This window comes from Poecilia latipinna, unplaced genomic scaffold (assembly GCF_001443285.1).
Source record: "Poecilia latipinna isolate Pla-1442-1.1 unplaced genomic scaffold, P_latipinna-1.0 Scaffold41, whole genome shotgun sequence".
Taxonomy (NCBI): domain Eukaryota; kingdom Metazoa; phylum Chordata; class Actinopteri; order Cyprinodontiformes; family Poeciliidae; genus Poecilia; species Poecilia latipinna.
In genome coordinates this window covers 316,677-339,615 of record NW_015112657.1, presented here as the reverse complement: position 1 = coordinate 339,615, position 22,939 = coordinate 316,677, and the positions used below count along the sequence as shown (strand labels likewise).

Sequence of the window (22,939 nt, the reverse complement as noted above, 5' to 3'; positions counted from 1 at the left end):
CCTTTCTTCACAATATCTCTGAGTCTCACTTGCATTTTCTCTTTTATTTTCTATTCTTCATCTCACTTCTTTAATAGCAATTAGATCTCAGGATGGGATTGTGATGAAGGACGGATGTTTTTGTATCAGTTGAACTATCTCTGTCGAATTGACTATAGGATTATTATCTTGCAAAATTATTTTTGTTTTAAACTCTTGATATGTCAAACATTCCACATAAAAAGTTCTCAAAAACAGGATTTCTGATCTTTTTTTATTTTTATTTTTATTTTTTTAAATAGGCCCACAGAATCACAGATCCTTCACTGTACCCAACACTAGGTACTATTTGTTCTCACAAAATCACCCTTTGATTTTCAAACACACTTGAAGTGTATATTACTGAAAGCTCAACTTTAGTGTCACTTCAAATTGAGGTTCTAGTCAAATTCACAGTAAAGGTGAATAAATTAAATATAGGGTTTTTATTGACATGGCTTTCAAACAACTGGTTGTCATTGAGTGTCTAATGCTTGTTGAAGGAGTGGCAATAGTTTTCTAACTGTGCGGAAACTATTTTGACAAAAACAATCAAAACACAGAAAGTCTTTATGTGAATCTATTTTAGTGCCTTTTACAATTTATTTACCAGTGATTGTGGAGGGCAGGTCATTTACTTATAAAACAAAGACTCATGACGCTATGCTTGGTAGTTAATTTGTTTTCAACAGATTAATTCATTTTAATTTAAAAGTATAACTCTTTATGGAATATGAGCATCTTTTAAAGTCCATAATTCAGCTTTAACAACTTCTTCATAAAACAGTGTAACAAACAACACTGTGGTAAAACAAATGATGGTTGTTTACCGTCATGAAGCAAAATCTATGTGGATATTGTTCTGCACCTTAATTGCTGCTCTCCACAGGTTTCCTTGGGGAAAGATAATGACCGAACCTTTAAACACTCTGCCAGAACGTGATCTTGCAATCTAATCTCCATCCTGCAGGGATTCTGAATTAGGAGGTTTTACATGCAAGCAAACTTGGCCAACAGGCAAAACATCCAAGAAGTCAGTTAACTGACCTCAGGCTCAGCTGCAGGAGTTTATTGTTTGGCTGCGAATCATTTTAAAAGAAAACAAAGATGAACAGCACAGAGACTCCCACAGGAGCTAAGAGATGTTGCAAGAGAAATCAGCTAGATGGACAGATGGATGATTAAATCTACCACTGTCCCACACTCTCTTTGAAAGTCTTATCATGCACCATGGGGAGCTTGCTGATTTACGACCATAGCTTTTTTTTTTTTTCCATCTGCACCGTGCCAGCATGTAGAGGATGGGATTGAGACCCCCAGCAGTATCCTCAGGATTGGTTTTCAGCCTGACAAACTGCTGCAGTGCAGCTCATACCAATCTGCCGGCCTCAAAATATTCTGCCAGTCTGCAAAACGTTTAGCAGATCACCACTTAGTGTTCTGCAACGGTCCATTTAGGAATATTAAAGAAGATGGGAAGTGTGTGTGTGTGTGTGTGTGTGTGTCTATTTGTTCTGTGTTTGTGTCCACAGACAGATTTTCAAATCTTGATTTTATCTTACAGTTTGTTTTTTCTAAAATGTATAACGTTTGATGCCTAATTTGCTCTGTTTAATTATGCTAAGAAGATTGATGGTGAAAATGTTGCTTTTACTTACAGTACAGCAGAATTCAACAGCTCACCCCATAAACCCAAATGGTAATAGAGTAATAATCAAGAATAAAAGCTAAGTGTTGGACAGGATTGACTGAATACTGTCTATAAACAATAATGTTCAAGTTCTGCCGCAGATTCTCAATTGGATCTAGATTATATCTGGGTTGTTTTAGCACATGACTATTTGTTGATCTAAACCTTTCTTCTGTTGTGTTTCTGGCTGAACCAGCTTCCTGGCTTCAGCCAGGAAACTTTGTAGTGTAATATTTTGTGTTTTCTCACTTGTGTTACCTGTTTGTGAACTTTACTAAGTTGCTCCAAGTTGTTTTCAAGAAAGGAAATCTTTTGTTTTTGAGTGATAAATCCCCCGGTGTCATTAGGTTCAAGCTCTGTACTCTGTCAAAATAAGAAAAAAACAAACATCTGTCAAAACTGCGTTACAGAAATTGCTGCTTTTGAAAATGCTGGATTGTCAGAGTGTTCGGTCTTGCCTGCCTTACTTTTCTCACTCGAGTCGTGAGGTCTTGAACAAAGAGCTTGCGGAGGTTGTGCAGGGTGTAGAGTTCACGGGCCTACAGAAGGAGGAAATGAGTAAATTAGCTGTTTAGTGGAGCTGTAATTGGATTGGCAGCTCCTGAAGGCAGTTTATCAAATCGTGACAGTAAATAATGACTTACAACAGTCTCCTCCAGCCCTTTGAGGTCCTGCTTTGACTGCTCATGCCGTTCGCAGAGAAATCTATACATAGACAGGAAGATGACCAGACAGAACATCTGAAAACTGAACTTGTCTTTACCCAAATGATTACCTCATTCAGATCAGAATAATTCATGACTGGAGAACAAAGGGAGCATAGACCGGCTGCTACACTCATGGGGGTGTTGCCCATCTGCCATCTGATGCAATATGCTGCAAAGGTCAATGTAGAAAGGGACCCTTAACAACCAGCTGCTACCTTATTAACAAGAACTCTGATGGAGATGCAAAATGGGTTGGACAGGAAGATGGACGCATTTCAAGAAAATGGTGCAAAAAGTGTACGCTGCTAGAATCATCCACTATAAAAAGACTGACAGAGCTGCAGAGTGGCTGGGTAGAAAATAGTGAAAACAGAAGACAAATGAAAAAGAAAAAAAAAAACAGGAAGATGAGAATCTAAAGAGGCAGCTTGCCTCCAGGACTCCATATGGCGAGGTGTCTGAAAGAGGGCCAGGACAGTAAAGAAGAGACTCACGTCAGTTCCTCCAGCTGCCGGCTCTTGTGATGCTCCCGACTTCTGAGACATTCAAAGTCGCTGTGCAGTTGCTCCAACTCCAGCTGCTGCTTCTGGTTGAAGCTGAAAAAGTTGAAAACCGATCGGGTCAGGGCCGACAAAGACCGATGCTTTGTGCTTTAACAGCTTTTCCAGAATAGAAAGCAGATACAGAAGCTGTATTATAGCTCACACATGGGAGTTACTTTCCTTTGCTTCTCTGCATCACACTGCTGCAGCAAAGTAATTGTCAGATTTTAATGTTGCTTACAGTGCTGTGAAAATGCATGTACCTCCTTACAAACTTGTTTTACTTTCTTGCTGCAGTTAGGTTTTTTTTAGATCAAATACATTTATGATCAGACAAAGATAGCCGTAGTAAAAACAAAACAAAACAAAAAACAGTTTTAACATGCTGATTGGTCTCATATGAAAAAGTATTGACACCTCAAGTTAAATCATGGATTTAAGAGACACAAACAGGCAAAAGCTGAAGGGATCTGAAATGCAGTGCATCTGTTCCAAGATATTCCTTGACCATTTTAAGGTAAAACATTTTGCTTGGCGTTGCCACATGTCTTTGCATCACATGAGAAAATAACTGCTCTGGTCATGGTCTGAGGCACTTCTGGGCTCAGTTTAGTGATAACCAGCAAAAATGAGTTTTTGGTGGTGGGAAGATTAAAATTCACAGCAGTGCTTCATACCCTTGACGGGCACTTTGACAGCAAACAGGAGCTGATTGATTGGCCCCTGGATAGAATCAGGTCAACATTAAACTACTAAAATTCCCTTCCCAGTATTAGAAAATATTTACCAGTAAACTTTTTTACACATCTTAATATGCCCCTTTTATCTGAAGGTGTTCCCTTTTTTCTCTAATCCTTTCATCTTCGAAATACGAAACACAAAAAAAAAAGACAACTGTGCACCAACTTGCCCCTGTTTTAATAAAAGGATCTGCAGGGAGTCTCTTTTTTTTTCTCTCTTTCACATCCGTTCGGCCTCAATAACACCCATCAATCCATTCCAAGCTGGTTATCCAAATTCAGACTGTGAAAGCAGGATAAGCAGATCTGTACCAAATGTGTGTTCACGCAAAAATTCTTCACATCTCTTCTTTTGGTGGTAGCGGGTTACTGTGAGGCCAGCTGGGATGTGTGCTTCAGTTCTTTGATGGGGTCTGCAGCCTGGCCGGCGGTCTCCTTCTGGGCGGTCATGCTAGGTATAGTACATCGTCAGTTTCAGGCACCTAAAGGGACAGCTATTTTCACATTTAGGCTGAGTCAGAGCAGTGGCTCTTCATGCGGAGGTTTGGTAGAAGCAGCTAAGCTCTAATGTCTTCCTACTCCTCAGCTTTGTTTGCCTCCCACGTCTTTATCTCTTGTAGTGATGGCTTAGATCTTCTGAGAATTCAGCTACAATTATTTAATCTATGCTGTTTGAAAAGTTTGCCTTCTAATTGATAGTGGTTAGTTTGGGAAAGAAGATGCAAACAAAAACAGAATTTTAAGATTTTCAAATCTTTAAATTTATATACAGTATACCTCAACAATTTGAATCTATATCAGGGACTGATATTAAACCCAAATTAACCTGGTGAAAATTCAAATATTGAACACAAGGAGATTTGCTAATTAATATTATCATTGCGTAGCTTGTCATAACTCTAGCATGACAGGTTTTGGTAACAAATGGCCCACATCTGTTCTGTGGAAATACCTTTTAGGGACAGCTTGGTGCATCTGGGAGCAACCTTATATTCCACTCCTTCTCCTAACAACTTGAACTAAAGGCTGATTTCCTTTATAAACAGTCATTCAGTTCCACCGAGGCCAGGTAACAATCAATTCATTTGATTAGGATATGCTGCAGAAAGGATGAAACTAAAATTAGCAGGAAAATAGCTCTTGGGGACTGGATTTGGGTCCCTGACCTCAACCAAGTGGAGTGCCAATAAATTTGGCACAAAGTCCAGCTTGTTCCTAGGATTAAACCTTAAGGTCTCGTCTTTACTTTGTGCAGATGAGCCACTGGAGTGGTTTGCAGCAGAGTGAAGCTGCTGAAGTCAGTTCTTCATATCCTAATCAAACGGTTCTCAAAGAGAAAGAAAATGATGACACCTTCCTCCATATTGATCCATATTGATGATAGATGGATTAGGACCTAACTTGCTCTGGTGCAAATGCCTCCATCCACCATGGTGAGAAAAGACATAGATCCAGGATGCAAATGGCTGAAATGAGCTTCCACAGTATGATGGTTGGGCTCAGCCTGTAAACTGAGGAGGTCAGCCAGGTGGGCAGCTTGGAGGAGAGCCGCTGCTCCATTCCTTCTTAAGAAGTCATCTGAGCTGGTCCAGTTACATAAGGAGCACTCTTGGGTGCCTGCAGTAATGCGGATGCTGCATTGGAGGGAATCCAGGCACATACCACTGCAGGAAAACACCAGAGCAGACCAGGAACTAACACTAAAGTGCGTGTTCATCCCATCAGAGAAGGGAACTTGTCACTATCTGGATGTCTGAGTTTCCCTGTGATCCCTCAGCTACATAGTCGGTTGATAGAAGGAAGTATGGATTTATATTTCAAAATTTTTTGTGAAACTCAGAATGCACATTTATTTAGTTTTTATGTATTCACTTGCATGTTTTAGAAAACATTTAATGCCTGAGATGCAAAACAGCCTCAAAAATAATGTTAAGTATGATGGACATTATTTGGTAAAAAAAAAAAGAAGAAAAACTTTATGTTCACCTTTGTATGTTCTTGTCTTGTTATCAAAGGAGTAAAAGTGAAATTTGAATGCGTATTAAAGTAAACTGAAAGAAGTACTAACTCTGTTAATTCATCAATGGTCTTCTGTTTCTCGTTGATCTCGTCTCGAAGGCGGCCGAGCTGCTTGCTTTGGGCTTCACGGTGCGACTTCATCTGCTCCTCCAGAGCTCTCTGAGGAGTCGCCAACAAGAACGAAAAAAAGACCAATAAAGTGAGTGCAAACACTTCCTCTCAAAGGAGAGAGAGCAACATGACGTGGGAGGAAAGGGCAAACAGCTAAACACCAGGGGAAAAGAAATTACACACATTGTGCAGATGTGAACTTGAAAGGCTCTCTAGGCATTGAACACAGCACAACCAGTGTCAATACACTGCCACTGAAACTGATTTAGGACACAGCTAATGAAGCTGGAGCGCGGAGACAAAAACACTCACATGAATACAAATCTAAGTAAAAACATCACCGATACTTTCCACCTCAAAGACAACAGCTTTATACGGTTCCCACAACAGTGAGGACAAAATTCCTCTCTGTTCCAGGGTCAAATGAGCAAAGTTCATCATCCATTCTGGGCCCTTCTTCAAGATGGATGGATGCAAAATTTTGTCAGTGGAGCATAGAATATAACTTTAAAAGCAGTTTTTTTTTTCTGTACTCGGTTTTATTTGTGTATTTCCAAACCTGGAATATATGTAAATCAAATTCCAGGATGTGCAGCTGACAAATCGTGATGCTATCACTTTTAAAAGATTTGTTGAATTCATAATATGAAGAATCATGACCGTTTTGAAAGTGAATAGGTGTCCATCCTGGAATTAGCAAAGTGTAACTAATAAAGTGACCATTGACCAAATTGGCCAGATGCATGTTAGCAGAGTAAAAAATACAAATATTTCTCCATACTTCAGATGCCTTTTCATATTTAACAGGACTGAAAAAAAAACAAAAAAACTTCAATTACAATTTCTATCTTTCGTCAAATTTATCCAAACTGCCCTGAAACCAAAGGAATAGTTTCTTCCTCTGTTTGAAGTGACTTCAAAATTTGGTTTGTTCCGGTGCTGGAAAATACAAGAATGCACCATGATGTGTGGATTCATGGCTCAACGGAAAAAATACTTTAACACCTGGATTTACCCAAGTGCCGAGGTGCTGTAACAATAAAAAGCATAGTGTATGAAATCGCTCTTACGGTAGTCATAGTTACCTTCATGTCAGACAGATTCTGGACAGATGTGTTGTTTTCCCCATTGGTCATCTGTGACATGCTTTCTGAAACAAGCAGTTTTAGATCAGATGACAAAGGAAAGAGTGTGAGAAAACAGAAGAAAACACAAGAAAGGATGTTGACATGGTGACAATGTGAGTCACATAATAGTTTTATTCCCACTGTGACCTGATAGCCAATCATTAAAGGATACTCATGCTGACATCAGTCGTGCTTTCATTAGGAAAATATATAGTTGTAAATTAAATCTTTGGGTCACGCTAACCAGATATTGACTCCCTGCTGTCTGATGATGAAAGCACTGAGCTCTGCACCTTGCTCCAGGCAATGCAATCAACATGGACTTTGTATTTGTCAACTGCTTCTGTCCCCGTCTGCCTGGCTTATTGAGTACAACCAAAATGAATTTACAAGTTCTTAAACCCACTGGTTATTTAATTCACTTCTCTGGGAAACCAAAGAAAGAACGATTTACATTGCCTCTAGCCTGATTTGTGAATTGTGTCAGAGCGCTGGGAGTAGCAGCAGCAGCAGCTAGCTGCGCCCTGCATGCATTTCAAATGTTCCATTAATCTTTTTGTCCTGGACAAGGGAAATGTTTATTTAGCCTTATTTTTCTTGTCCTCAACAACATAAAAAAAAAACAGTGACAGCATAAAATGCTCCACTGAAGCAAACAACAGTTTTTAACAGGAAGTCGATTCCTCCACAATTCACCTTGGTCGCAACGAAACACAGATTGTTTTGTTGTTTCCTGGTCATTAATTTTGCTGAGACGGGATTACTTTTGACTGTTTCAGAACGCTGACCTTAACGTTTGACTTTGGCAACTGTCTGCAATTTATCATGATCTGCAAACTGGAGCAGTCCTTCGTCCTTCACAGGAGAAACATGGAATGTCAAGCAACGTCGTTTAATATTTACACCAAACAAGGATAAGTTTTCTTCCCAGAGGATGAAAGATTTGTTGCTTCTTGCAACATTGATGTATTCACCTTTTAATGTTTTTTTTCTAATCATAAATAGATGTTTTATTTGATCAGACTTTGTAATATGTCTTGCTAAGTGTTGTACTTCACCTGGTTTCTCTCCTAAATCACTCTCTTTTATTTTTTGCTAGAAGTCAGACCCACCAGTTCAGAGTTCGTAGATACACCAATCCTCCACTTCATTTGGTGAACATGTTCCATTGTGTTTTAACACAAAGAGTAATCAGCTTAGTCACCTGGCAGCAACTTAGTGCTTTTTGGCATTTAGATGTGGTGAATGACTTGATTAAGTTCAAGCAATGCGTCAGAATGAGGAATAAAAATGGCTTACAGTAAAATTGTTGGTGCAAAAACAAGTTGGTGTAAGCGATTCAGAACCTCATCTGCATTTCGTATATAACTTGGAAGGAGTCCTGTTTCAGTTAGCTGGCTTTACATTGAGAGTAATTTACATTTGCTATGATCCGAATTCGTTTACTTCAGCTACTATTCTGCTCTGTAAACAGTGTTAAGAAATGGCTCACAGTCTGATAGATTAGAAATACTGAATGAAGAGGGGGTTGCCTAAGGTCTAATGCCATGTTCAGCTAAGCCAATCATCATTGCTCATAAAGAAACACATCATGTTTAGAGGCAGAATCATTAATGAGGATATGAGCTAGTCATTAACCAAACTAATAACGCAGAGCCATGGGTTCAGACAATGCCGGTGCCACTCCACATCCGCAGCCATGGCAGCTACTTTCTGCCTTGGCAGAAACCAGTGAGACAGTTGATAAACCTTCTCCTCCAGTTTGCCTCTAAATGGAAGATTAAATTAGTGTCTGGGCAGCCACCCTACAGCTTTTTTTTTGACGAGTGAAAAAAATCCTAAATGTAATTTCAGATTGAAATCAAATCTTTTCAGATATATTTTTAAAGTAGTCCTTTAAAAATGTAAGAGCTCTCAAAAACTTCATACACAGACTTTTTTAATTTTTTTTAATGTGATTCATTCTTACTAGAGATATTGGTTAATGAGGGGGTGAGTTATGGCTTGTTGCACCACATAGTCCAGATAAAAAACAAGATATTATGGGATAAGGACGCAGTGATGTTTCTGTAAATAATTTTGTGATTATTGTTCTGACAGTAAATGTCTCCTATTTTAGGTGAGTAGGTGTTTTTTTGGACATATGCTGATAGGTCAGCTTCAGCTGAACAGGATCTTCTCTTGTTTCACTAACAGCAGAGTGCTCACTTTGTCAAACACAATTCACAAATGACTTATTAAAAGTTGATTAGTTAAAAACAAAGCACTACAAAAACTTAAGTCACATTCACTATTTTGACCGACTTAAGAGTTTTTAAAGATGTTGTGAAAGTAGCAGCTTATCAAAGATTTTAGGTCCATTTTTGGACTTTAAGCTGCATTTCATTTGCCAAGAAAGCCAGATAAAGGATTTCAAAATGACTCACCAAATTTACTGTTTTACACCTACAAGTTAGAAAAACAGTAAAATTTGCCAAATGTTGTAATCAGCAACCAAGCTACCTACTTTCAGAAATTAGAAGCTAGAAACCATCATGAGTGCAAGGAAACACTTAATTTCTGCCATTTTAAGAGCATTTTACACACAGGGCAGTTGTTTCTCACTTGGAACATGCTGAGTGTGGTTTTCGTCCTGGTCGTGGACGAAAACCACACTCTACACATTCAGCAAGGTCCTGGAGGGTGCATGGGAGTTCGCCCAACCGGTCTACATGTGTTTTGTGGACTTGGGGAAGGCGTTCGACCGTGTCTCTAGTGGGGGCTTTGTGGGGGGTTCTCCGGGCCCTTTGATACGGGCTGTCAGAGCCCGTATCATGTTTATGATATTTTTTTTATTTTAAGTCACAGGGATTCAGGTAATACTCAGCTGTACCTTGAGCTCTGAGGTTGGCCATCTCCTCAGTCAGAGAATCATAGCTGTCCTCCAGCTGTCGCTTCTTGAGCTCCACATTCTGCATGCAATCCATCAGAGAGCGAATCTTTGCCTCATGCTGGAAGTCACAACGTGAATCACAAAGTCTGAAGATGAATAGAAAACCCCAAACCTTTACCCATGAGAACCCCGCACTAAAGATGAGGAATTCTCCTTCTAAGCTGAATGAATGTACTGACATTAAATATTTATGAGCCCCAGTCATTAGGGAATTTAGTTTAAACACCAAAGATAGTAAAATTTACCTCCTGATGCCTCAAGGCAGCCTCAGTCACAGACAGAATATAAAATATGCCACATTTTAGAATCAGGACTGCATGAACAAATAAGGGTGTGAGATCTAAAAAGCATCTGAAAATCTCCACAATGAATTGCCTTTCATCAGAGTAATTTCGTCCTCACAATGGCCCACTATGCTAAACGATAATTAAACTGATAGAAGAGTGTGCTTGAAAGATAATGATGATGATCATCGGTAATGTGCTATTTGAGGTTCTAATATCTGTTCTCCTCATTTTCCGACAATAACACCAGTATTTTTATGCCTGACACTCTTCTTTTCTCATCCGGATGTTCTTTGTCTCCTCGGTAACAAACAACAACCGATTCATTACTTCAGATCTGCACCTGTGAGATGAGGAGGTGGCATGACGACAGCTCTCTGCTCGTCTCCTCCATCTTTCGGTTGCATTCTGTTTGAAGGTTCTCCAGGTGTCGGCAGCGCTTCACCATGGACTTCACCTCCGACTTAATCTTGCTGATGTAGAGCCGAGCCACCGTGAACTCCTCCTCGATCGCGCCAGTGATCTCCACAGGCTGGAGATAAATAAGGCACACAGCAGGAGAGGCTGTTGAAAAACTAGCAGAGTCAATGTTTTATCAAGATTGAGTGGCGACAATTTAAAGATGGCTGGGAAATTATAGGAAGAAGAGGCAGGAAAAGGAAAGACTTTTTCTGGCATGTTTTGCACATAAACATTTGATTAAGAGCATAATTTAGCAGATGCTGTGACTCAGCTGGTTAGGAGTGGACTGTATAGGATTAGAGAACTGTACACATCAATATAAATGTCTCAGATCCTACTGATTCTACTGCAAAGGTCCATAAAATGCTCTTTGTAAGTAATTTTAGCATGTCTGAGTCGTACTTCAGCGAACATCATTTTGTCATGTTATAACCATCAATTAAGTAAAATCGAATTAATCTAATTTTATGTGACAAACCAGCACAATACAGAGTATATTTATGAACTGGAGGAAAATTAATACGTTTTTCAAAATGCTTTACAAATAAAAATATAAATGAGTGAGGAACTTTTTAAATATTCACATTTTCTGAGATGCACCTCTGCTGTTTTTCCTGCAAGGTCAATTTGAGTAGCTTCTTGGATCTAGTGATTACTCACGATTGAAAAGGTGAGGTTTTTTATTCAGCACGTGGAAACAAACCTATTCAGAACAGGCATGTACTTCAGCAAATTCAGATCCACTCTTCCATTTCACAAACGTAAAGAATATAATTTTTGCATTGAGGTGCCAATAACATGGTATTCTAAACTAGAAATTCAGAAAGACTCAACAGATCTTGCAAAAAGCCATCATTTGAGCCATAAACACGGTTATTATTTGTTTCTCACCAGCTTGATTTCCCGACTCCCAACTATAGTGCTGAACTCGCGTAGGTCCCTCATGAGGCCATTGAGAACCTCGGCGATGCGTTTTCTTTGGTGGCTGCTCACCTCTTGGATGCGCGACAGCTCTGCCTCTAAAGCCCTGAGGTGAGACTGTTGGAAGAGACACAGAGGAATGTGGAGGCAGTGAGTGCAAATAGAGGACATGTGCTCGAGAAAAAGGATTTCATTCTAGAAAAATATAAACAGAGGAGCTTTTTAAAGTTTACGTCTTTAAACCTTTATCTGTCTCAAAGAACTTAAAGAAGTGCAGATTTGCATTAATTTAACTTGAAGGCAGAAGGATTTACATCCTTAGAGAAGCTCTTGTATAACCTGCACTTGCACTGTTAATTCATTACTTTAGATCTGCACCTGTGAGATGGTTATATAGTTAATGTGATCAAGGTTGTTGTCATAAGGATTTATTCAGTTTGCTTTTTTTGAACTGTGGGATCGTTATTACTGCCTAGTATTTGGTGATTAAGGTTTCTGCTCAGCTGCTTTGGTTTGCATGTTTGAAGGATCTTGTTTGAGTAGTTTAAAGAAAGCAAGTAAATCTCTATAATCTGATTCTGTATGTTAATCTTCTTCACTCTCCTGATAGATTGTCATTAAACACCTCCATCAAGCAACTCCTGAACCTCCCTGACTTAGAGGGGGGAAAAAAGCATTTGAATATGTGAAACACTACCTAGCTATCACTTGATGCCAACATTTATCAGTCTGGAGTGCTCTCTCTCTTTCTCCATCTGTTGAGATGCAAAAATATCCATGTGCCAAGCATAAACAGCAAAAGTTGCCAGGCAGTGTTAAACAGATGCTTCATTCCTAAAATACAGGGAAAAAATGAAATATTGCCAGCAATGTTTGTCAGCAAACCTGACGTTTTATTATTTATGCGAGTTCAAATGATTCATGAAAGTGTGAAAACATGCCTGTATTCATGCAATATCCAACTATTTAGAGAACACTTGGTCCTACATTTTGTATGCAGAGAACATATTCAGCCTTCACCTTTTCCTCATTTGGATACATAGCAACTTCAAACTTCACTGGGATTTTTTAGAACAGCTCAACACAAAGTAATGCATAAAATTATACACAACATTTTAAACCTTTTTTTTTAACAGAAAATAGTAGTTTAATATAATTTCACGCCACACATTTCAGATATTTATTTGTAAGATAATTTTATAACCATGCATTTGTGTGTGCGGTTGTGTTGCCCTATGATGGGTTGGAAAACTGTCTGGGGTGAATCTGAAGGATCTGAACTGACTCAAATAAAATGTGCTGCATGTTTTATTGCTGTTGTTTTGTTTTTTCTATCTAAGATGCAGTTTTATAACTGGCATTTAATCAAGAAGAACAAAGACTGGACTAAACTATCTAGACGACAACAACTGATCTGATCTCACTTGACATTAGCAAAGAAATTGCAGATGACTGCATGTCTGAACTGTATGTCATTTACATGATTCATATTAGCACCAAAACCTAATTTATGTCACAGAATTATGTATTTCAAAGCGTTGATTATGATGATCATGACCTAATGTAATAAGAATGAACCACTAAGTTTTTCCAGAAAATGTCTGAATTATATAGGAAAACAAATAAACTTAATAGAGAAATGTTGGTTGTGTAGTATACTGTATACACAGTCAATATTTGGGGCTATTTTTAAATTTCTGCATCCTGTGATTTCCTGCAGCCTGCGGCTCTGCTGTAGTGTTAATAACGCTTTAATAACAGCTTCAGCTTATCGGTATTATTGAGTCTGGTTCCTCTCATCTTTCTTCTTGACACAGTTTAGCTTAAGCCAGCTTGCAGACTAATCAAACACAATAATATTATGATTAATTCAGGTACTGGTGATTTTTGACAGACTGGGAAGGTGCCAAGTCCTTCTAGCAAATGAAATCTGAATTTCCATAAAGCTTGTCTGTCGAAGGAAACTTGAAATGGTCTAAAATTTCCTGCTTCTACGTCGGCGTTGACAACGTGTCCTGGATTAGTCTGTGTGAGGCGGCTCTTGAAACTCTGACTCTAGGCCTTGTTAATCTTCCCACAAATTCTTGAGTGGATTTTGTTTCTCTATCCTCTTAAGGCTGTTGTTATCCTTGTTACTTGTGGACCTTTCTCTACCACGCTTGTTCCCTCCAGCCAGCTTTCATTTAATAATGCCTGGATACAGCAGTCTGTGAAAAGCCACCTTGTTCAGCTTTGACCTTTTCTGGCTTCCACTTTGTGAGGCACTTCAATGACTGTCTGCAAGAAAACTGGCTCAGCATTCCTCCCCGTCATTGTGGAGGCCATCACATGGCTATTTTGTATAAAATTTTTTTTCAAAATAAATAATTGTTATTGATGTTATGTACAGCATTTTCAACTATTTGAAAAATGTACTTTGAAGTTTTCATTGACTATAAGCCATAATTTGTCTAAACTAGCGGTAATAAACTGCAATTAATCTATTTTATTTATTGAATTGATTTATAGATTAATTATTTATTCAAATATATTATTGTTCCTGATACCTTGCTCATACAGCAGGATTTTAAATTTCTCAGTTTATTTTCATACCTTGAGAGGCCATACACATAACGACAAATAATTATAGGTTTAACCGGTTTGGTCCAACAGTGTCTGGTGCAGAGCCACACATCGAAGACAACACACCCCACACAAACACACACTCACACACACCTACATACACACACGCACACACACACAAACATTCAAATGTCAGACAGGAAATTTAGCAAAATCTCATGGTATCAAACATAAGTTCAGAGAACACAAACAAGGCCAAAAAGTAAGATGCAATGGAGATAGGTTGTGCACTATTTTTGGCACCATCGCAGTTGTTTGTCTTCTTTGTTTTTGATTCCTCTCTGTGTTTCTGTCACCTCACTTTCTGACTCTCTGCACATCACATTTAACATGTGATGTGTTTGTCCTCAGGGAACACCTCACACACCTCACAACATATTGAACTACATCCCCGATTCAAGACTAGAGCGTTCCCAGACTCCTTCTGAGTAGACAAAGTGACTCTTAACACAGCAGACAGCAGAAATATTTCCTAAGATTATCTTTAGAGTCATCATGATAATCGGGACATTTATAAGATTGTTGAAACGGAAAGATCAAGTGAGAACTTGGCATGATTATTTTATTATGTCAACCAGGCTTAACTAAGAATAAGCACATGTGAAAACAAGGGCACATCTCTGCTTAATACAACTGAAAGAGTGCCTCCTGTTTATAAAAACACACCGGCTCACATTCACTTTTTTTCCCCATCTTTTTCTGAGTAAATTCAGTTATTTTTTAATGCCTTGTGTTGCTTTGTCGACCACATTGGGCTTGCTCTTTTTCTGCCTGCAGACTAGGCGGCTTATAAGCTGTGAGGTGAGGAGCCTCTCTCTTCAGTTGTATGAAACGCAGCTAATGGATATATTTATATGTTTCTATCTATAGCAATTAATTACTACAAAGGGTTTGTTGCTGTTAGCAGCTTACGACACAAATGTGTGAGCAAGTAAAAATAAACTGACTTTATTTAGCAAATACACACTACATAGTCGAGGGGGGTGATACCATTCCTGCTTGACTTAAAATATTGTGCATCTATAGGCCTTTAAAACCAGCATGCCATCTACTCAACCCGATGTTATGCCCATCACCATGCAAATGGTGAAAATCCACAATCTCGGCTGTTTAGTCTTCATATCCCCCATTAACGTAACGTTGTTATCCTTTAAAGGTCGCCTCTCCAGGCAAACTCCAACTTATGAGCACATGGCAGTAAATCATTAACCCCAGATTATTTCTTCATGAATAAATAAAAAAGAATGAAGATGGAAAGGGTAATAAAACTACTCAGCTTATCTAAAGAAAGATTTATGAAAAGATAGTCAAGAGAAGCCTGTTGAAGTGATGGATAGAGTAAATGAAACTGATAGCAAAGAGCTTAAGTGGCTAGATGGATGGAAGAAGGTGCATGAAGGAGCGCATGAAAGGCAGTGACATTGAGCGATGGCCACATGCAGAAGAAAAGAGGAGTTTTAGCTGAAGGAAACCAAGGAGACAGTCAAATGGCAGATGTTCGCCACTCAGTCATGCTTTTTATATCTGCTCAGCAAACTTTCAGCCGTGCAGTCATAAAAGCAAAAAGTTGTCCTAAGAATGCAGAATGAAGCTGAGGAAAAGCTTTGTCACTGTGAAGTAAAGTCATTTTTATGCCATGTATTCGTCTATCAGACTGCAGGCAGATGTTCCTGTGACGGCTCCCTGTCAGCTGAGAGGTATCGACAAAGCACAGCGTAAAGGAGAAGTTGTGCTAAGTGAAATGATTGGGGACAAATTGCAGTGCCAGCTGAGTTTGAACTGAACTGCACACAGCGTCGTTACGTTGTCAGCTCCTTTCATCAGTTCTTGGATTGGTTTCTGAGAAAGTCAGGGATAGAAGTGATGGCCGTCTGGCAGACTGTAAAACAGTATGAAATATTGAAGAGGCTTTAATACGGCGGCGAAGGGTTCACTCGGTTCACAAAGTAGGTCATAATAACTGAATTAAGGCTTTGCTTCCTCTGCTGGGCCACTCTATCAACATTAATGCTTGTTTTTCGCTTGAGGTGCCTTTCTATGCTATAATCCACTTTCATCTTTAATAAGTCACATTAAACCTGCTAAGAAAATACTTTTGAATGTCTTCTTTCATTTGTCTTAAGTTTTATTCTATTTTATACATGTGTTTATCTGTGATGTAGTTATTTCAGAAACAAAATCAGCTATGCTAACTTGTAAAAAATCGCTTTAAAAAAATGAAAATCAAGACAAAGTTAGAAAACAAGGGTTAGGACATAGGCATCATATTTATTTTAATTACATGGTTTATAATGAATGACAGATTTACATCACTATGCCAACCACATATTGTTGAAAGCCCAGTCAAATCAGAAGTGATTTTGTTTTTTCTTTGAGGTTAAAGAAACGTATTAAAAGCAACTTGTAAAACATGCATCAGCTCCTGTTTTACTTTAAAAAAGCAAGAAACTCGGTTAGAAATGTCTTGTTGATTATAGCTGTACTGATCAACAGGCTGTCCAGGAGAGTCAGTAACTGGCCTCTTTGGTTGCACTTGACAGCGTTTTCAGATATCCAGGATGAATGTCACCTCTTAGGAGTGTTTGTCCTGGTGTCATAATTTCTCTCTTCTCTTTGTTTACTTTTGAAATTTAATTTCCTCAATGCCCGTTTAACTTCATTCAGAAATTTCACAATATATATTCAGCAAGTGACTTTGTGACAGATTTGTTTCCGCAACATCCCTTTTCGACTTTGCAGGATGAAATACTTGCAGCAACACTACTAGAGAAACTCAGACTCACCATCTTTTTTCCAAGTTCTTCAGCCAGCACCTTGTTCTGCATGCTTTTCTCCTCGACCTCCAGGCTTTTCTGGTCGAAGTTTACAGCCAGCTCCTCCAGAGCCTGAAGCACCTCCTTCACCTCAGTCTTAGCAGACTCATTTTCCGCTTGCAGCCTGCCGAGCTCTGACTGCACCTTCTCGCTGTCTCCCCTGGACGAAGCTAAAAGCTGAAAGGTAAGGAGGTTTAACTATATATAAGAGCTCCATAAAAGAAAAAAATACGTGTAGAAATAAAACAGAAAAAATGCAAAGGACTACTTTTTAACAAAACACAACGGCCTATCTTCTAGAGAAAATAAATGTCTTTACAAGACTGCAATGCAATGCAGGTGAACAGATTATTCCTATTTAAAGTATTCACCTCAGAATATCACTGCACAAAGAGAGAGGTCATTTTATTTTGCCACCAGCTTTTGTTATTCTGCTGCAGCCCACTGAGAGTCATCTCCCTGAATGACACGTCATAAAATGTAGATGCTGCTCCTCCTGGGTTTTCAGTATATTTACACAAGCTCACAGCCTTTGTTTGGACAAATGGTCATTATGCTGCAAAGTCTCTGATTTGGTAGCTACAATTGTGGCAAATCAGCTCACAGTAGGGCTGTTATGGGACATAAATGTCCAAATGTAGAAAATGTAGATTCCACTTTTTTTACATTAACTATCTTTCTCATTCTTTCCTTGCTAGATTCCCAATTTTCTCTGTTTGTTGCCCTGGTTCTATGTTGGTTAGCCTACTGGGTCTCAGCCTGTGCCTGTGTCCAATGCCTTTTATTTATCTGCAGATTTGTTTTGATGCTCCTGGACTGACAGCTGTACGTTTCTGTTTTTACTCATTAAAATCTCTGCTTCACCAAACTGCAAGTCCTTATCTAACCTAAAAATGCCAACAGTATGAGGTTGGTAAAGTAATGATTTGGGGAACCACGCTATTTGCTGGTGTTGCTCCACTGATGTGTCCATAGACACAGTAGCCGTTTTTCATTTTCCAGCAGGACTTGGCCCTCAGGGGAAAAGTACCAATGCCAGTTTAATGATTGTGGTTTCTGTGTTTTTTTATTAGCTAGAAAACTGGCCTGTACCCTAAAAAGAATCTCTGGGTTGCAGAAAGGTGAGACAGCAGATCCAACAACGCAGACAAGCTGAATGCTGCCATCAAAGCAACCTGAATTTAATACCTAAAAAGACTTAAAGGCTGATCATCTCCATGCTATGTTGCATTGATGCAGCAATTTGTGCAAAGAAAGCTATGAGATTCACACTATTAATAATCTTTCTTTGCAATTTAGTTGCTTTATTAATCAAATTTTACTTATCAACGTTCCAGCCCTGAAAATATCTCACAAGTTATTTCCTTCTTTACTTATTGGCAAAAAATATTTTACTGGCTGAAAAAGCAACTAACTCAAAAACATTTTGTAACTGAAGAAAAATGAACTCCAAGGAGTTTATGGTGAGCTGCAGCCTTTCATCTGTGTTTGCCCTGGAGTTTAAAAGGTTGTGTTTCAAACTCCAGTTAGCATAAATATACTTACTGATCAGCGACCACAGTCTCATTTACTCTATCTCCTTTTTGGCAGCAGAAATGTGTTGTTTTTCCAGCTCATTCATCTCAAGGGCAGGATGGTAAACCCTCTCACAGCTGACTTCTGCTTGAACTGTGATTCACGTTGGCACGTTCGCAGAAACGACGGCCCACTGTGAGCTGTTTAAAGCGAACCGATGAAAGGATGTAAAAACCAAGATGTTTTACCTCCTCCTGGTCGAGCATCTGCTCCTTCAGCTTCTCCACCATCTGGCTCTGGTGGTTGATCTCGTCGTCCTTCAGTGGAATAGAAACGATTAATTTGTATGTTTTTATGACTGTACACCAGAATCTTCTGGGTTCAGTGGGTGAACACAAGCAGGCAATTACAACTTGCGCTCAAAGTTGTAATTACAACTTTGGGTTTTAAAAAGTAATTTAAAAAACAAAGTGTTTCTAGACGTGTGATGGATAAATAAAATAAAATTAAGCCTTTTAACACAGAGTGTAATATTAGAAACACATGCCTGTTTGGTTGTTTTTTCTTTATGTCAAAGTTCAGAGATCGTCCAGACTGGACATTCCTAATTTCTTTTAGTTCTTGTTTCCAAGAAACCAAACTTTCTTGCAATCTTCAAGGGTGATGCTGATTTTCTCAGCAATATAATTTGCTTTATCAAAGTAACAAATGGTACAATGTTGGTAGAAAAGAGCAAAATAAGACCTTAAAGGTTGAATAGTAAGGCCTGAGATAAAGTGAGAGATGAATCATTAATGTCACTTTCAGAAGCATTTTTTTTTATTTGATTAAAGTACATAAATATCCTTAAGACCACAAAGAGCCCATTTAGGATGCCCGTTTTTTTGTACCGGTAGACACAACAAATCTCTTCAGTTTGAGAGATTTTTATTCCAGAATAAATCATTAAAAAAGAATAAAGGAATATGTGAAATGGTCATGCATCAAGCTGAAAATTAGAGGGAGAGAAGCAGTAAGTGTAAAAAAAAAAAAAAAAGAAAAATACTTAAAAGACTTAACTCAAAAAGCCTGATGAAGTTTTGATCAAGGCTGTTTAAGAAGTCAGGTTTCTTGGAAAGAAAACTTTGTAGAAGTGAAAGTGAGGAAGTAAATTCAAGAGTTTAGCACAGTATGGGATGGATATCGGAAAAAAAAACATCTAAACATCATGTACTTAATACAGAAAAGTGCAAAAGGGAAGAAAAAATATAAATTAATTCAAAAATATAAGTGCTGAACTTCAAACTAGACTCTACAAACTGTAAAATGGAATGCAAGAAAAATATGTTAATTTAAGGCTAAGCTTTTCAAAATAAATTACACCTACTTTGCCTCAGTGATATCCTTCACTAATAGCCGCTACTGTAAATAAATCACCCCTTAAATGTTCTCTGTACTCTGATGTACTCTGAGTGGCTGCATGCATGTTACTGCATCTCACACACGGTGTGTAATCAGCTCCGCATTCATTCCCTGACTATCCTCTTGCTGCTGTCATCACCTTATCATCCAGCTGCTTGTACAGCTTGCGGATCTCTTCCTCATATTTATGCCGCTCTTCCTCTGAGATGTGAACCACAATGGATGACGCTAAGGAGCAGGGGCTGCAAGGAGTGCAGGGGGTGCATGGGCTGCATAATTCAAGAGTTGGCTCTTCAAAATCCAGAGGCACAAAGCGGGCATCCTCCGATCCTTCACCCAGCTGCCCCAGCACAACATCATTCTCACCTATAGAGACAGAAGGAAAATACTGTCATTGAGCTGCCCTGCTCCTTCTCTCAACCAATGAATGCATAAAATGGGATTATGAGGTTCATCTTATTCATGTTTCCTTTGAATCCAATCAATTCAAATGTGAGATTTAAAATGGTTCCGTGTCAAGGGGAGACATCTTCCTCCACACTGTCACCTAGCATTAGCTCAGATGACACAATTGTGATATTAATGAGAAAAAATGTCATATGCGCGTTTTGCACAACATTGTTAGCTGTCAGGATGTACAAGGTAAACTCTGATTCGGTGCAAAAACTAATCTAAGTCTGTCACAAATCTCAGGGGGAGAGGAGGACCTAATAGGAAATACAAGTTTATCTTTACATTCAAGCTTAATTATCATATTCAAGATTCAAGATTTGTCTTTTGAAATAACAGAAAAACAGGGAGCTCAATGAAAGTATTGAAATAGTGTCTTTAAAAATTAATATGCAAGTTGCATCTTTAAATTGGGATATTGTGCATTTTCTAACCATATTTTAGCAAAATACACCCCGATAGAAAACAAAGCAAATTGTTGAACTGTAACGTCAATGAAAAATGCAAATGGGTTCTCTTTGTTTTATCATATAAATATAAACCTCTACTAGCATCAAAAACAACATATTTTGAAGCTTTGACTCACTTATACAATGAAAAGGAAGACAGCAGGGTTATTTTAGATCTAAATATATTTTTTATTTATTTATATTAAGTCTAGAGCTGCTTTCTGTGAGTCACAGTTTAAATGTTAGTCACATCAGCTCCTGTCTCTGAGGATTTACTATAGTTGAAGTGAAGGTCTATTTAAACATACTTTGATGTTACATTCCTTAACACATAGTTCAACAGTCTCCCTGTTTAATATGTTCTTGCTTAACATACACACAAGGAACTCATTATATATTTACTCAGGTCAGTCGGATCAGATGGGTAAAGGCTGCGGGGAAACATTGTTTGTTTTTAATCACGTTTCACATGCACTTTATCTTGTCTGCAGTGAAAAGGCAATCTACAGGAAGCTGAAACCGGATAAATGTAAAACGAATCTGCAAGCAATTATAGAGCCTCAGATCTAAGGGAAGAAAGAGGAGGGCACGTTTTCCACTTTTACTATTGAGCCAAAAACGTTCGTTTTATTGATTGTTGTTAGAGCTACCCAGACCGGACTGAGTCGTGATCTTGTTAGTTGCTGTAAGTTTTCACTTTTGGGGAACCTCCATAAAAATCTATAGGTACAACTCTTGATTCTGTTGTCTTTATATATCCAGTCAGTACATTTCTTCTGTCTTTGTCTTGTTCTTTCGTGCCTCTACTGAGGGAAGTGAAACATTTCTCAAGGACTGGTGTCCTGGTCCAGCAGTTAAATACCTGCACACATTCATTTAAATGAGCAGGCTCGTCAGCAAAATCCTTCAGAATCTGGGGGACAGGCAGTGTGCTGAGACACAAATGAGCATATTCATAATATTGGTCTACTTTTTTGAGAACTGTGACCTTAAAAGCTGTTTTTTATGTATATAACAAATCTGAGCTGAGCTCGGCTCTCTCGGGCATCGTTAAACTGTGCTCAACTCACGAGTAACAGCTCTATAAACCAACTTTTAGAGTTAACTGTAGCAGTTATGGGCAAAAAATCCAGAAGGTTTTCCCCCAAAAGAGAGAGCACATATATGTATAGCATATGCAGTTGTCTTTGTAAAAACCTGTTATTGATGATATGTACGCAGTGTAAATGATTAATGAAAAAAAAAATTTTGTAGTACCTTTGCAGTCACATGTATAGAACCTGATCACTCAAAGCGCTTCAGACTGCAGGCACATGTATTGCTGAACTTAGCACTGGGAAAACTGGGAGAAGGCAAAGGATATTTATTTATTTATTTTTTCAAAAATGATCTGTCTCACACCACTACTGTTTCACAGCGTGTTAAAGATGTGGCTTATAATCCAGAAAATTACGGTATATTGGCTTGTATTGTGGAGTTCTGCTGGAAACGCTTCAACTGGGATTGAAGTGTTTTCTTTGTACTGGATGATTAAAACCTGACTGGCTTGGATTTGACACTCCACTCTGGCAGAGACTCTGCTTTCAGAAATGCAAACTGAGTAAATATTCCTGTTTGAGACAGTTATTTCCTTTGGGCCAGTCTTGATTAAGGAGCTCAGTAATGTAGTGCAGGATGGAGGTCAACAGCATTCACCTACAAGAGTCCCAAGTCAGAAGTGGGAAGCGGTGAAAAGACCTGTGGGAGCGAAATTGGGGCAAAGTTTCTGTCAAAATGATCTATAAAATATTGTAAGTGCTATCCAGAGAAAGAGACTCTGAGGAAGAGTTAAGTGCGGAGCTACAGGAGGACGCTATAAAAGAAATTATTTCTGCTCATGAATGTTCAATAAAGATGTGTTACGGTTCATCAAAATGCGGGTCAAACGCTGGGGGGAGATTTTTTCCGCAAGAAACAAAAGGCAGAAATTAGATTCATGGCTTGAATGTCAACTGATCACCACCACTGAGTGCACTGACATTTGAAAAGTCCAACAGATAGGAGTAGATGCACATCACTGTGTGTGTGGGGGGGGGGGGGGGGGAAAAAAAAAAAAAATGGGGGGTTTTGGGGGGTTTAATAGGGAAAAAACCACCT

At 38.7% G+C, this 22,939-nt stretch overlaps 1 protein-coding gene across 2 annotated transcripts in view; it reads right to left on the bottom strand.

Moving 5' to 3' along the window:
- kif5ab (kinesin family member 5A, b) overlaps positions 1–22,939 on the bottom strand; it is an 83,647-nt gene that overhangs the window by 10,817 nt on the left and 49,891 nt on the right. For both annotated transcript variants that reach the window (XM_015047577.1, XM_015047584.1), the window contains exons 12-23: positions 20,044–20,270; positions 18,752–18,820; positions 16,959–17,165; positions 11,524–11,670; positions 10,514–10,702; positions 9,827–9,944; positions 6,913–6,977; positions 5,766–5,875; positions 2,910–3,011; positions 2,353–2,413; positions 2,176–2,247; positions 1,967–2,071 (exon numbers count right to left, since the gene is read on the bottom strand). In XM_015047577.1, coding sequence (XP_014903063.1) covers positions 1,967–2,071; positions 2,176–2,247; positions 2,353–2,413; positions 2,910–3,011; positions 5,766–5,875; positions 6,913–6,977; positions 9,827–9,944; positions 10,514–10,702; positions 11,524–11,670; positions 16,959–17,165; positions 18,752–18,820; positions 20,044–20,270 — 1,472 coding nt within the window. The remainder of the gene's footprint in view (positions 1–1,966; positions 2,072–2,175; positions 2,248–2,352; positions 2,414–2,909; positions 3,012–5,765; positions 5,876–6,912; positions 6,978–9,826; positions 9,945–10,513; positions 10,703–11,523; positions 11,671–16,958; positions 17,166–18,751; positions 18,821–20,043; positions 20,271–22,939) is intronic.